Source organism: Pezoporus wallicus, unplaced genomic scaffold (assembly GCF_028554395.1).
Source record: "Pezoporus wallicus isolate ANWC-B61680 ecotype Strahan unplaced genomic scaffold, APGP_CSIRO_Pwel_v1 contig_8702, whole genome shotgun sequence".
NCBI lineage: Eukaryota > Metazoa > Chordata > Aves > Psittaciformes > Psittacidae > Pezoporus > Pezoporus wallicus.
The window spans coordinates 1,352,618-1,368,725 of record NW_026636754.1 but is presented as its reverse complement, the minus strand read 5'-3'; the positions used below and the strand labels follow the sequence as shown (position 1 = coordinate 1,368,725).

The following is a 16,108-nucleotide window of genomic DNA, read 5'->3' as shown; positions in this document are numbered from 1 at the left end:
GATTAAAGTAAGCACTTTCCCCATAGCCTTTAATTTCATTGCCTATATTCAGTTATAACAAGATTTTCCTCAGCCTCAAGGTGGGATACAAATTCTTCTGACTGTAGAGTTTGCTCCTACATCCTAATGCTCCTCCTGCACCCAGCATCTTAAAGTACATTATTTTCCCCATTTCTTTCATTTCCTTGTCACTTTTTTACTTTACTCAGAAGCATCGATTTTTCTACTTGGAAAACCATTTTTATGGCTTATAGAATTTTCCTAAGATCTCACTTGCTGTGGCCCCTCAATACTCATCAGTTAGGTAGTCTGGAAGGAAGAAGAGGAGCCAAAATTCTGCAGGAGTGAAACGAGGGTATTCATGCAGTGGGTGAGAATGATTATGAAGTGTGTTGTTCCTCAGTCCCAAGTAGTTATTACCATACCATCCACCCAAGTAACAATGGAGCTCTGTTAAAATGTGTGGTGACCTACTGACTGAATACAGGAGTCCAGAAACATCTGCTCCACTCCTATTTTGAAATGAAAGATAATGTGACAATAAAAGCTATATGATTTAATGTCTGAGCTCAGTGAAACCTCGCCATATTGCTTGACTGCCTTTCCCCTCCTTCCCCCAGTGAGGCTACATAAGTGAATCAACAGAGCAAAGACAGATGTACAAGTACTTGAGAAATGCACAAATACAAGCCAAATATCCTAAACTGCGCTGGAATTTCAGGCATTGATTACCATTCACAGTAATACCATAAATCTGTAAATCTGACCTTTTCTATATGCCTTGGTCCCACATGCCACTCGGGTAACACCAGACAGGAAGAGGAGCTATTCAAATGAATGGCCTCTTCCACTGGCTTTTTATTCACAGCAGGGTAACAGAGTTCTCTGTTCTTGGTGAATCTCACCTGATAGATAAACCAGAGGTGAAAGAACAGAGAACTTAATCACAGCGAGAGCTGAAAGAACAGATTATAGCCATCTTTGCACGCAGAATTCAAGGTTCTTGCAATCCACAGGAAATTCGGGAATGAATCCCATTTGAACCTTGTCCATACTGGTAAATAAACTGGATTTTTTTGGTCGCTGTTGTTCTGTTGAACTTCATGTGAACTTATTAATTGCTGGACTGCATCGTCCCACTGAGTTATTACATTTACACTGTGTTAATAGGTTCTATTAATGTCTGAGTTCATCTTCAGGTCATGGGTCATTAACTGAGGCATGGTTTGCATTGTGGCCTATTTTTCATGAAAGGCTTACTAAGAAAGACAGAGACTATCAATGTTAATGCCATTTACTTTTCAAGAATCTAATGAAGTCATTAGTTTCCATGTTTAATTGGAGTGCCAAACGCAAGCATAGATGATAAAAATGCAGTTGACCTCATCTTCGTTTCAGTTGGGCAAGAACATGTTACACTATTCCTCTCTCTTGCCTGTTTTAGGATGTTTTTGCAGGAAATGAAGCAGGCATTCCTGTGCTCATCAGTGATATGAGACCCATGCCTCAGAGTACCTCTGAAACAACCAGATCTGTGCTTCAGATCAAGTGCCTGTTCTCCTTCACTTAGATGACACTGGAAGCTTCTAGTGCCTGAAACCAGATGGTTTCAATAGATGATGTAATTTGGGTTATTTCTGCAGAACAAGCTCTTACAATATTACACTTGCTCTGAATACACAGCATATGAAATTACTGTGAATTTTGTAAGTACGCTTCACATTTGCTGCATAAAAGGGAGCTGCCTGAATCTCAGACGGTACAAACCTTATTGTCTGCATGTACTCAATTTCTCTTGACCAAAAGCTTGTAAACTGCGGCAAAGATCAGCTATCTGCCCCAACTGCCTGTCTTCATGAGCAATACTACCGAAAGACAAGCAGTGTTTTATTGCTCATGCTGTTCCAAGCTGACTTTCATCTTGCAATGAGGTACATTATTTTATATACAGTTCCTTTTTCTCCCTTGATAAGATAAAAATCTATGAATTTTACAACGTTTCTATTATACACCAAACTTCTTTTCTATGGTAATTCACACTATAAAGCCAGCTCTGATATTGTATCAAATCAGTGTAATGTAGCTGTGCAGCACAAAGTACACACAGCCCTAGGATACAAGCTGTAACGTGAGATAAAATGATTTAGATCTAAGAGATACAATATGTGGGGATTGTGTGTTGCAAATTCCTGGCTGAAGAGAAGTTTCTCAAAACTTATATTGCTCATTCCCACTGAGCAGGTATCCATGATAGGGTTTAGATGAAATTACAATGAGAACGGTTATATTTCTGTATGCACCTAATGAAATCTAAATATAGACACTGCACTTCATCCAGATTCTGTCACACACCCAAAACATTTAATAACGTGGTCTGATGCCTCCAGGGTAAGGGAGAATGCAAATAAGATCTCGTTTCCTGCTTCACAGATACTTTCACCTCTAGGTATTTGTTCCAGAAGGATACTAATCATAGGAAATGACCTAAAAATCATTAGCGTTGACAATTATACATACTAAAGAACTAAATGCTGCTTGCCAAGCAGCTTTATATATATTTTAGGAAGTCTGAAAATGCAAAAATCAGGCATTTTTTCCCCATGAACAGTAATGGAAGGCACTCAAAATCAGCCCTTAACTGGCTACGAGTGACTGTTGTCTGTGCAGAAAGGATTGAATCACGTACCTTTTCTATAAAAAAGTCTTACTGACAACTCCATTTTTCTAAGAATGAAACTAGGCATAAACTGATACTAAAAAGAAATAAATCGAGTTTCCTATAAGCATCATTTTGATTTCAGACAAGATCTCAATCTAGCTGGCGAGTCAGTACTTCCAGATCCAGCTCTCCACCAACTCTGAAAATTCAAAGACAACATAGACCAATTGCAAAAGGAAAAATGCCACAGAAGAGTGCTCAAAACACATCATAAAAACAAAAGACTTCTGGAAAAGGCAGAAGACGCATTAAATAAGGTGGGGTGACCAAAAGGCAAAGCAGGAAAGACCAGATACAAATTATAAACTTAAACCTTCCTGATGACCCCATTAATTTCTTTATTCTCAATGCTCACCTCAGTCTTCAGAAACAAATGCTGGCCAACCCTGCTCGACTTAGGCAACAAACAGGGGAACAAGCCAACAAGGAGAGGTGTTACACAACCTTGTATTGAAAGTGTGCACAAAATGTTATTAGCAGTAGTACCAGCACGAAGCCAAGAGGAAGAATGGCTATCCTGACTTCTTAGAATGAGACAAGAAAGGCGCCAATTTGGACATCCAAGCTGCACATCTGAAACAGCTTACAGTATTTCCACATTCTCGCAGTATGTTGTAATTCAGGGTGCTTGTGCCACACAACCTTGTAGATCTGAATAAGCAACAGCTTGCAGTAAATTCAAAACAAACTCATTTCCAAGAATAAGATGTTTTCCCACAGATACATGCAACAGGCTTCCAAGAGTTCGAGCATCCCATGATGCGTGGCTGAAAAGTTTGGAACTAACTGCCAGAATGATCACACACAAAAAGGGAAAAAAAAAAAAAAAGGCCCTTACATTTAAACACCAATAAAAGGCAAAATAATTCACCTCATATTTGTCTGTAAAATCCAAACATCTTCCATTTGCTTGGAACGCCTGTTTCAGACTTAAATGATTTTATATACGTATGTGGTATTTATGATTACTATAGTATTTACAATAATACAATATCATGATATACAACTAAAATGCACACAAAAATGTTTAGTTTCACTAGTTGGTTCTACAGAGCCGTACAAATAGGACTGAAAAGTGTATTTATATCGTTAATCAGTAAGAATACTGTTCGCTTCATTACTACCAGGATTCTGGAATGGGACTCCTAAATAGCAGTGAAACTTGGATAAGTTTTCACCAGTGTCAATGCATAAGAGAAAGAAATAACTTTGGCTCAGCTTGCAGGACATCCCATCACAACAAACACCCTGATGGGTGAAATGAGCATGTACTGGAACAAGCAATCCCCAGTTTAATGTGTTATGTAAGGGCAGGCCAGCACTGTAAAAGCAGTAGGCAACAGCTTACAAGGAAGCACCTGAGATAATTACTCCTAAACATCCTCAGGTGTATTTCAAACGTCCTTATCTGATTTAGATGGTTTAGACCTTTTAAAACAGGAAAATAATATATGTAAATGCAGCACATCATCAGATGAAAGGTTTAGGCATGTTTGGTTTTTTTTCAAAAGGAGGTTTCTGTTGGTAGTGCAAGTTTCTGTTTACTTCTTTCAAATTGAGACAGTTCACTTTGAAATTAGGCTATACAATTAAAATGATTTTTTTTTTTTACATTATGGTTCACATGGCAAAAAAACAGGAGAATCCAATCCCTGCACATTAAAAATCCCAATAAAATTTCACCACTACGATATATTTCAAAAACATTCTTGCAACTGTGTTCAAAGTATTGGAGAAGTTACTACTTCACTGCTTGCTTTTGCCATGTGCAGCAGATGAGACGCATAATCAGACAAAAGTATTCTTAATCTGCTTTGAGGGTAAGAAACTCAGATGCTTTAGATAACCAGAAAGGGTACTCAGGCAGATTGCAGGATCTCACATGCTCAGCTACAGAGCCTCAGCTGAAGCAATGGAAGTACTGCTGTAATGCAGTCCCAAAAATGCTTCATGGCTCTTACAATACCTATTGTGAAATTATTTCAAGAACAGTTGCAAAGATGAGACAACAACTTAGCATTTGTCCAACGTTAACACGTCCAATGTTAACTCCATCCCTGCCTCACGACATCATTAAGCCAGGTACACTGACAGCGTGTGGGCAACAGCATCTGCACCAAAGATTTCAGTTCAGCATTTCAATTCCAGCATTACAGTATGTTACTCAAAAAGCAAATTACAGCAACACCACCTTACACCAAGGAGGGTACTACCAAAATGTTAAGTCATGCTTGTTTTCTAGCCTCGTTTTTAAAAAATAACAAGTAATTAAACTCAAACTGGTAATTATTTTGCCATGTGATGCCTTGAAGAGACTAAACATCTTTGCTGCCAATCATCCAAGATGAAGTTAAGCTTTAAGTTCTACCAAGAAAATGCAACTTACTCTAGGACGGAGTGAGTGGCAGCCTGTGGATGGTAACGGTACAGCAGGAGGCAATGGTTTACTCGAAAGACTTCACCACCGTTTTGGATGTGTTTGTAGAAAAACAACAGATCTTCTGGAACACCCTGGAAGAGAAGCAGTTATTTCAGGCTAGGAAGTGACCAGTAGTCATACTTACATTTGAAGACACTTCTTATTTTTCTGCCACATGAATAAAGTTTAACATCATTTTATCCATATTACTTCTGCATGTGTCTATGAAGTTGTCTAATGGGTCATTAAATAAACATAGCTGTAGAAAAATAAAGCTACTGAAAAAGCAAGCAGTGCTATTTAAAAACTAAGTACAGCTGACCACAAGGACAGTAGTGGAAAAATAAACACCATCTCATTTTGACATGGGTATAAAGCTTGGTACAGGTTAGTCCCAAAAGAGAGAAACCAGCTGCTGAGCAGTTCATGAAGCCTCAAGTGCCACATAACCAAACAGCTCACTGAAAGGGATCAGTGACTCAGAAGAGCACTTTTTGATGTTACTAATGTTCTTTCTCTGATTGCCATACAAATACATATTCTGGACTCTACTTAGGAAAGGTGAATCAGACCCCATAATAAGGAACCTTAATGAAAACCTTAATTAAAGCATGATGCAATGTCTGAAAGCAAAACTTTTTTCTTGCCACTTATTTCCATGATACATTCTTCCTAATGGGATTGCAAGGATTGCTGCTGAGACACTGCAAAAAACAACCAGCCCCTAATTTCCTAGAACTGTGGCTCTGTCAGGCTCTAATAAAGAGATTTCATGATGAGATGCAACATTTCCCACCTAAAAATCAGAGAATCTTCATGCCAGAGACAGTGTCAGATGGCAATCTTACAGCGCATACTATTCCATTACTCATCATAAACATAAACCCACCTTTAAAGATATAGCCCTATAATGGAAGTAAAGTAGTACCATCTATTTTGCAATGGTGAAACTTCTTGAAATATGGCTAGAACTTTTAATTTTTCTATGTTTCAATAGAGATTTTTCTTTCCTCCAACCTAACATGATTTTATCAGGCTAAAAATCTCTGCTAAGTAAACCCAGGTGGGCCAAATAAAATATTTAAGTGTAGCATCAATAACAAGCTGATAGATAGCATGAGAAACTTGAGATGGAAAAGATACCCAAATACATTTCTTTCTGTAGGCAGTATTATATACATGAACAACAGAGGCATAAACATCAACTTTAGGTATTCTAGTTCAACACAGAAAAATAAGAGCACAATAAATAAATTAACAAAAAAATGGCATTTTTTTTTTCCCTTATTACCACAGCTTCTGAGTTTCTTCCACAAATAAGAAAAGGAGATTCTCCAATTAAAATGCTGGAGACAAAATCCCTCTGTGGTTCCCTCTGGCCTTCTCGTTACAAGAGCAATACAATTCAAGACTGTTCCTCATACCCACACCAGACTGAGCAGCCAAGGGGGTCTGGGGAAGGGAAGAGTAATGAGACCAAGAAAGCTTCAAACCCTGGAAAACAAATCTGAAACACTCAATTAAACATATGTATTCTGGGAGAAATTAGAACCAAATCAGGCTCTGTACGTTGCAGCTCCAGACTTCACTACATGATAGATTGATTTAAGATACTGAATTGGGCCATGTTCCCAGACTCTGAATATCACGGATCCTGATCTGGCTGCTTGCAAAGGCCAGGGTATCTCTAGCTATCAATTGTCTTTGTAGATATTGGTCTGACTTCCAGATTAAGAGCTGTAATGCAGAAGCAAACTTTTGGAGAACCTTACAAAACTTGTGCTTTATATGAACCCACTTGGAAAGCCACAGAAGAAATCTGGGGGAAGTTGGAGTGGCAGACAGCAACCACAGTCACTGAGAACTCAAAAACACCACAAACTCAAATTCTTTCCATTTATCTTGCAGCCCTTTCTTATGCTGGTCTTCTTATTCTGGACTTTAAAGGAAATACTGAGAGTCTGCAACAAAGTTTAAACCTTTTCTCTCTTTCGGTCACACGTCAGACTGTGAGAGGCAGGGCACAAATTCTGCAGCACGTATCAACTACTGCAGTAGTCATATTTTGATTCAGATACATTATTATATCACATCCAGATGTGCGATTATCTTTTGGATAACCATTTACATTATTCAAGATAACCATTAGCAAGTATATTACTAAAGAGAGTTACAGCAGAAGAGATCTTTCAAAATGCTGTTTGTTTCTGAGTGCACTCTTGCTTTCCATCAGCCAGCAGAAGTCCTTTGAAATGAAGTCTGCTCACCCCCAGGAAGGAGCAGGTGCCTTGTACTGCTCAGCAGTGGCCTCTCGCATTACAAAGGAGCAGCCCTGCCATGCATTTTTCAGGGGAGGGAAGATGTTGACTGTGTTATAGATCCTGCAGGGATGGGACTTCCTACAGCTCTTGAGCGTGTAAGTTTTTTGCAACACAAGAGTTCCTTCCCAATTGAGATGTATTATTGGATCCAGATGGCATGTTAGACACCAGGAATCTTTGCCAAACAACACAATTTTCGAAGAAAAAAACTGTTTAGCCACTAAAGGGATATTTTAATGCATTTTGGGAAAATTAATATCCATAGCTGAAAATACCAATTTAACAAGACAGCATTTCAGCGATAGGCTACTACACGAACAGTTTCAATGTTAATAAATACAACTAAATTGCACAGCTTACATGTTACTGGACTATATACAGAATTTTCCATGTTACAAGCAAAAGCCAACCCTAGATGATCTGCAGCACTAAAGGAGAAACTCACTGGCCTGCTTCACTCAAGGGTGTGTGCTCATAAGCTGCTGATTGCAGCTCCTGGTGAAAATCACTGCTGGTTCTAACCAGCATGCACAAAATGAACATACACTTCAACACTAAATAAGTGAAGGATTTATGATTACTCAGTATTTTGAGCAGGTATCACTTGCTGTACTGATGGTTAATGTACATTAATTCTGCATACACACTGGCTGTCAAGCAGAATCTGCCTTGAGTCAGAGTAGTTCCTTGTTCATGGACCAAACTAAATACTGCATTATTCTTTTCTTGTCATCTTCTCACTGCTTGCTGTTTCTCACTCTTAGCAGATGGCTGTCCATGAAACACTACTCCAACTGCAGCATCCTCAACATATATATCTGACAAGGAGGTGCAAGCCACCTACCACTACAAGAAGAAATCCTGGCTACAGCTTTTGTAACTTCACCATCAGTAACAGTGAGGAACATCAATAGGGATAAAGATACTAAGCAATTTTTGGAGGACTTCTAATGACAGTGGTCTTCTGTGCAATGCTGTAACACCTGGTGAGAGATCATGTTGTAGCCGTGGGACAACCAACAGTAACTACTGCAGAAGTCTATTTTTTGGGTCACCTGGACAGAAGTTACTATTAGGCTGTACAGGCATAAGCACAATGCAAGAGCTGCCTTTTAATGCTAAACCTAATAAAGGAGATTAGTTCTGCCACAGAACAGAACCAATCCGTTCCAACTTCCTCACCCATCACTCTCCTCTCCAGGCTTCTCTCACTCATCTCTGACATGTGCTCTTCCCCTGCCCTCTTCCAGCTGACAGGTGCTGTAGTATGGCAGATTCTTGTGAGCAAAAAAATCAGTGGAGATTCAGCCAGTGGAGATTTCACTCTAACTGGAGAAAATGCAAAATCAAAAACTGAATCAAGAATACAAGCATTTATAACAAAAAGCGATGACAAACAAGACAACGGAATTATATCTAGCAACACATGAAAAAAATTCCCTTTGGTTTGGGAAAGCTGAGCCCTTTCTCTTGATCACAGGCATCAAGCAAAACTGGGCTATAACTTGGCACAGTTTGGAAACCAGACAGTGACACCAGGGTAAGTGTTGGGTAGAATAAGCCAAACTGCTTTAACTCCTCAGAGAAGCCTAAAATTGGTGAATGGAAAGAAAATCAGAAAGGAAGCAACTTTTGATTCCATACTAACCCATACCCTACAGGACTTTGAAACAGTTTGTTTCTATTTTTTGAACCAACTCGTTTCACACTGCACATTTTAGAACATCCATTTAAGAAAGATAAAAATGTCAGCATTAATATTATGCTAAAGTTGCATAAAAAGGGAGATCAGATGGTGTGTATTACAACATCTAAGATTAAACAGGAAAAAAGTTCTCAACTCAGGGTCATTTAGCAACAAAGCAGAGACGTTGAATAAAAATATCAAAGTACTTCTTTTTAAATACATATGCCAACAGCTGCCCAGCAGCATTTCCTCAGAGCCTTGAGCTAAATCCTACAGAAATATCACATACAGAGGGGTTGGTTGCGTGGAAGTGAACACAGACACCCTATGTAAAAGGAAGTACTCCTGCCTCAGAACCAAATGCTGTTCTGCCAGACACTGAACTCTCACTCACCAACAAACACGGTTCAAAGTGTGCTGCTCATGGGGAACAGCTACTAAGCTGCTGAACCTAAAACTAAGTAAGAAATTCCCCTCCAATTTAAATGTAAAGGTGAAAAAAAAAAATAGGAACTAAAGTAATTTATCAAGAATCATCCACTCTTTGGTCTTTCCCTAAAGACAAGTTTTATATTAAATGTCAATCATATTTTCTTTGGTAATGAACAACAACACACTGAAGTTACCATGAATTGAAATACTTAGTTTAACTTCCTTTAGGACAGTCACCAGAGGTATGCAAGCAGACTAATCACAAGCTAACTCCATAGATTTTTATGGCTTCTTTGCAGGATTATCCAACATATTTTAAAGACTCTTTGTACAGATGTCACTTCATTTTTTTTCTGGTTCCCATCCAAATTATGTCTTTACATCATTTTGCCTTGATTGCAAGACCTGAAGCCTGTAACATTTCCTTCACTGTTTGGGAAATGACAGGTTAGAGGAAATTCCAAAGACTGCTTTCATCCAAACGTATTGTCACAGAGAAACAACGATGACAGTGAAGTCAAATGGAAGGGAGGTGGTAAATTCTAAATGGTTTTTAATAACAGACTAGCAGAAAAATGTCATTAGACGAGAGAGATAGGGTGGATTTTCAAACAGCTTACAAAGTGTAATTAATCATTGCCTCTACCACTCTTTCTTTCCTTTTCACATCAAATACCGATCTCTGTTCAGCCTTAACTATACCAAAGCAAAAACATTAGTGCCTGTGTTTCATCCGGATTTTTCCCCAGAGCACCTTGATAGGTTATTTGACAGACTGACTGTAATTTTAATTCATGGTCTAAGAAAACAAATTCCTACTTAGCCTTTTACCTTTCAGGCAGTATTGTAACTGCTTGCCTTTCTGGAGGGAATGACATTTGTGTGCTCTGGCAGAGAGGAATGGAAAAATCCATTAGTTAGCACCTACTAGCCTACAATGTTATTTTAGAGCTTTGCAGCATGTGCTACCGTCTCCTGTGCATCAATGGATATTTTGACACCTCCTCAATTCGTGCTTTTTGTGACCTTTTATCACAAAAATAGATCAAAATTGAGCCCCAGACACCGGCTGGAGCCAAAGTTTGTATTCAGAAAGGTCAGTAGCTTATAATATGCTATTCCAGCCTGGGCTCTTTATCTGAATCAGCTGCTACTTCTTTCAAGGAGGAAGCACTGCATTCTTCATCTGAATCAGTTGGACAACAGGAAGATTATTTCTCATCAGTTTCCTAAAAAATTAGGTCAGAAATATGGTTCTTATGACTCTCCTCCTAGCAGTGGATACTATTAAAAGTTACTTTATAGGCTTGTGCCCATTTCTATTGTATTATCTTCATCTCAGTTAAGCACTTCTGCTTTAATTCTCATGTATCAGCGGTTGTATAAATAAAACCTCTACTATTTTAGTTAATCAGTACATAAAGCAAACCTGTCAGGTTCTTCTCCACCATTTATGAAGATACTATTTAGGATTTGGCTTGGACACTGCCACGGTGATTACACAAAAGGAATATGTTTCCAGCAACTGAAGATCTTGACCAGAAAGAACTTATATACAAAATGGTTTTTGGAAATAATTTGTTAAAAATCTGTTTCATGTAAAGCCTGAATGGAGATGCATGCAAACATGCACATCTACCTGCAGGAAAAAAAGATTACATCATGGCTTATATATTTCTATTCTATCAGTCCATCCATACTACTAACATAAACATAAAATCACAGTTTCTTCCATGGAAGAATTATCCTCCATTTGTCCTAAGCACTGAAATATGAAGAACAGGTGTTTGGATTTAACTCCAAATGAGAAATGCAGCTTTTTGGCATGGAAACAGCTTAGCAAATGGAGAAGGCTGAAATGTGGAGATCTGTTGGCCTGTTTCTGTGTTTACTTGCAGCAATAAGACACTTAGAGGTCACACTGTTAAATCCTAACCAATAGTGGAGAGATAAGTGATCACATCAACATAGCCAGATCACGGGTCAGGTCAGAACATACACACATGGGTAAGATCCTCAGGAGTCTCAGTACTAGTTTATAACAGCTCTGTTGATACACAGAGAAAAATCTTTCTTTGCCTCAAAGGAATTCTTTTCAAATTAAAATGAACAAGTTAAAATAATGCTAAATAAGGTGCTAAATGCTGGAAGAGTTAGGACTTTAGGTCCCCTAAACTCACACAGGACAAAGGTTTGACTTCATCGCTTACATTCATTGCTTTGTTAAGATCTGTCATTACCCCTGTCCACAGGGTACTTTCCGAAGGTCCTCTGTATTAGCCAGAGTTTGAGTATTGACATGCTGGACACTTCACAATAGGGCCAAACAAAAAGTTTAACTCATCACTGGTAATTTTTAAAACTAGAAGCCATATCATGCATTGTGGCTGAAAAAAAATCATTAGAATTAAGACTGCCAGTGAAGAACCAGTACCCACACAGCACAACACAAAACCCCCCACAAAAATCAGGAGAAAAACCCCCAAACCTAAAAGCACAGAACAACAGCCTCTTTAAGTTAACCTCTTGAACTTTACCATTAGGCTTGCTGTTCAATTGTTGTTACTGTGTTTTAGCCTTCTTGCTTTCTTCTTTGAGCTTAATAACAATGCTCAAGAAGTCAAACGTTCTTCAGAGAGTGAAAATACAATGAGTAATAATAATACAAAAGAAATAAGGAGCATGGGTCAGCAGATGTGGATTGTACTGGGAGCCATTCCCACCTCTTCCACTCACCTACCATGCAATGAAGGACAAATCTTTTCACTGCTCTAAACAACTCTGTTCTCTGTCTGCTGTCTCCTGGAACTATGTTTTTGTTGGCAGCCCAAAGAACAATATTTTTATATCCTCATGCATACATATATACATGTGTAGGTATGTTTGTGTGTATATATACATACTACATGGCACAGGAGGGCTTCATTTAGAGGCTATAAAACAAATAATAATAATCTGTTGTAGTTGAAATAATAACATAGGAAATGGTGTTAGCAGAGGGGTTTTTTTTTTAGACTACTATTGCTATTAAATGAAAGCATTTCCATTCCACCTCTAAAATCCCACTAAAATCATGCAAAGCAAACCTCTCAGGTCCAAACCACACGGAATAGATCCAAATGTGTCTGAATTAGGTCTCTTTGCCAACATATTTGCAGTTATACCACAATAAATACCACCAATAGACATCCCTGGATTTTATTTCATAAAGATGCTGATGAGCCTGAAACAACCAAATGGAACTCATACAGGAAATTCTTACAGCAAAAGAATGTCTAACTATTCATGCAGGAACACTTCTCTGATAACAGTCGTTTAATTTGTTAAGTAACTTTTCCTCAAGGATCAGGACTGAGAGGTTACATCTTCCAAGGAAAAGCCTGAGAACTCAGATTGACAAGTGGGTACAAGACAAATGGATGAATAAGATTTAGTAATAGTAGTTTTATGGCACTTTGTGACCTCTCCTCCTCCCTTCTTTCTTCATCTTAGAGACATAATTTTTTCCCCTTAGGACAATATATTACCATCTTTTTGCCATCCTGCACCTTTCTTCCCTTCCAGTCCCTTTCCGCAAATCTACCTTACTTTTCAGAGATGGTTCATAATGAAACCATGAACAGACTTTTCTTGAGCTCTCAGATCTATTTCAGGGACTGAAGAGGAGCTTGAATGTCTGAATCCTCCTTTAAGTTTTCCAGATATGCTGACATGTCTACCAAAGGTGCTAGATCTATTCTACAAAGCCCATCTCAGTTGTGTCCTTCTATCACCAGAGTCACCCCAAACCAACTGCACTTGTTTGATGTTGTTCTTTTTAAAAAGAAAGGTATATGGTATGACTCAGATTTTTTCAGACCTCAGTTTTTACCTATACCCCCTTTGTCTAGTGCTTCTTAGTAATAAGTTTATGGCTTTCAGAGGCTGTTGAAGAAAGAGCTGGCTCCTGCATTATGAATCATCCATAGCACTCACCTTTCCACCCTCATCAAATTTTCCCACATGAAAAAACCATTCTCGAGAACAGAACCAGGTTGGCATGATCACAGTAGGTCCGTGGGAGGTAAACACCTAGGGAAAAGGGAAAAAAAGCCAGTATTAGTTACCAGAATATCAAAACCCAGCATCTGTTGGGGAACAAAGTAGACTTACTACATTCACCTGAAATCCTGACAATACTCATGCCTAAACTTAACCTTCAGCAACATTAAGAACTGAGAAATTCAAGTGCTTAAAATTTAGCATGTGCTTAGTGTTTAAACTGTGGTGTAATAGACTCATAGAATAATTAGGGTTGGAAAGGACCTTAAGATCATCCAGTTCCAACCCCCCTGCAGTGGGCACGGACACCTTACGCTAAATCATATCACCCAAGGCCTCGTCCAACCTGGCCTTGAACATGTGTTTCATCCGGATTGATGGAGGGATGAAACACCATCCAGGGATGGAGCATTCACAACTTCCCTGGGCAACCCATTCCAGGGCCTCACCACCCTCACAGGAAAGAATTCAGAAGAGAATTCAGAGCAGCCCTGCGGAGAAGGACTTGGGGGTGTTGGTTGTTGAGAAACTGAATGTGAGCAGGCAGTGTGCGCTCACAGGCCAGAAAGCCGAACATATCATGGGCTGCATCAAAAGGAGCATAACCAGCAGGTCAAAGGAGGTGATCCTGCCCATCTACTCTGCTCTTGTGAGACCTCACCTGGAGCATTGTGTGCAGTTCTGGTGTCCTCAACATAAAAAGGACATGGAACTGTTGGAACAAGTCCAGAGGAGGACCACGAGGCTGATCAGGGAACTGGAGCACCTCCCCTATGAAGACAGGCTGAGAAGGTTGGAGCTGTTCAGCCTGGAGAAGAGAAGGCTGCGTGGAGACCTCAGAGCAGCCTTCCAGTATCTGAAGGGGGCTTACAGGGATGCTGGGGAAAGACTCTTCATTAGTGACTGTAATGACAGGACAAGGGGTAGCAGGGTTGTGAATGCTCCATCCCTGGCAGTGTTCAAGGCCAGGCTGGACAGAGCCTTGGGTGAGATGGTTTAGTGTGAGGTGTCCCTGCCCATGGCAGGGGGATTGGAACTAGATGATCTTAAGGTCCTTTCCAACCCTAACTATTCTATGACTCTATGTCGCGTGGGACACAGTCGAACGCTTTACACAAGTCCAGGTAGATGCCATCAACTGCTCTACCCCTGTCCATCAGTTCTGTAGCCCCATCATAGAAGGCCACCACATTGGCCAGGCAGGATTTCCCCTTACTGAAGCCATGCTGGCTGTCACCAAGCACCTTGTTGATTTTCGTGTGCCTTAGCATGCCTTCCAGGAGAATCTGTTCCAAGATTTTGCCAGGCACAGAGGTGAGACTGACTGCTCTGTAATTCCCCGGGTCATCCGTTTTCCCCTTCCTGAAAATGGGGGTTATATTTCCCTTTTTCCAGTTGTCGGGAACTCCACCTGACTGCCATGATTTCTCAAATATGATGGCCAGCGGCTTCGCAACTTCATTTGCCAGCTCCTTCAGGACCCACGGACTTGTGCACGTTCAGGTTTTTAAGATGGTCTCAAACCAGATCCTCTCCTACAGTGGGCCCAAGGTCTTCATTCTCACAGTCCCTGCGTCTGCCTTCCAAGGCTTGGGTGGTTTGGTCAGAGCCTTTGCCAGTGAAGACCGAGGCAAAGAAGTCATTCAGAACCTCAGCCTTCTCCAAATCCTGAGTAGCCAGTTCTCCCGAGAGCTTCCTGAGGGGCCTACATTCTCCCTAGTCTGTTTTTTATTTGCTATGTACTTGTAGAATCCCTTCCTGTTATCTTTAATACCTCTAGCTAAGTTTAATTCTAACTGGGCCTTAGCTTTCCTAACCTGGTCCCTAGCTTCCCGGCCAACATCCCTGTACTCTTCCCATGCCGCCTGTCCTTGCTTCCACTTATTATAAGCCTCTTTTTTCAACTGAATTTTCCACAGGAGGTCCTTATCCATCCAAGGAGGTCTCCTGGCCCTCCTGCTGCACTTTCTTCTGGTTGGGATGCAACACTCCTGAGCTTGCAGCAGGTGATCCTTGAATATCAACCAAGAGTCTTGGGCCCCCCACCCTCTAGGGCAGTATCCCATGGAACCTTCCGAAGCAGGTTCCTGAAGAGGCCAAAGTCTGCTCTTTTGAAGTCCAGGCATTGAGCTTGTTGCACGCTCCTCTCCCTGTCCTGAGGATCTTAAATTTGAGCATCTTGTGATCGCTGCATCCAAGGCTGCCCTGGAGTGTCACATTTCCAACGAGCCCTTCCCTGTTGGTGAGCACGAGGTCAAGCATGGCACCTCTCCTTGTCGGCTCCTCTATTACTTGCAGAAGGAAGTTGTCTTCCACACAATCGAGGAACCTCCTGGATTGCTTGTGCCGGGCCGTACCGTCCTTCCAACAGATGTCAGGGTGGTTGAAGTCCCCCATGAGAACAAGGGCCTGCGAGCGTGAGGCTTTTCCTATCTGTCTATGGAGTGCTTCATCCACAGGTTCCTCTTGATCAGGCGGTCTGTAACAGA

General features: G+C 40.3%; 1 protein-coding gene across 5 annotated transcripts in view; it reads right to left on the bottom strand.

Annotated features, from left to right (window-relative positions):
- The window catches only part of B3GNTL1 (UDP-GlcNAc:betaGal beta-1,3-N-acetylglucosaminyltransferase like 1), a 117,767-nt gene that overhangs the window by 17,689 nt on the left and 83,970 nt on the right, over positions 1–16,108 (bottom strand). For all 5 annotated transcript variants that reach the window (XM_057401407.1, XM_057401410.1, XM_057401409.1 and 2 more), the window contains 2 exons: positions 13,554–13,649; positions 5,106–5,230 (listed from right to left, as the gene is read on the bottom strand). In XM_057401407.1, coding sequence (XP_057257390.1) covers positions 5,106–5,230; positions 13,554–13,649 — 221 coding nt within the window. The remainder of the gene's footprint in view (positions 1–5,105; positions 5,231–13,553; positions 13,650–16,108) is intronic.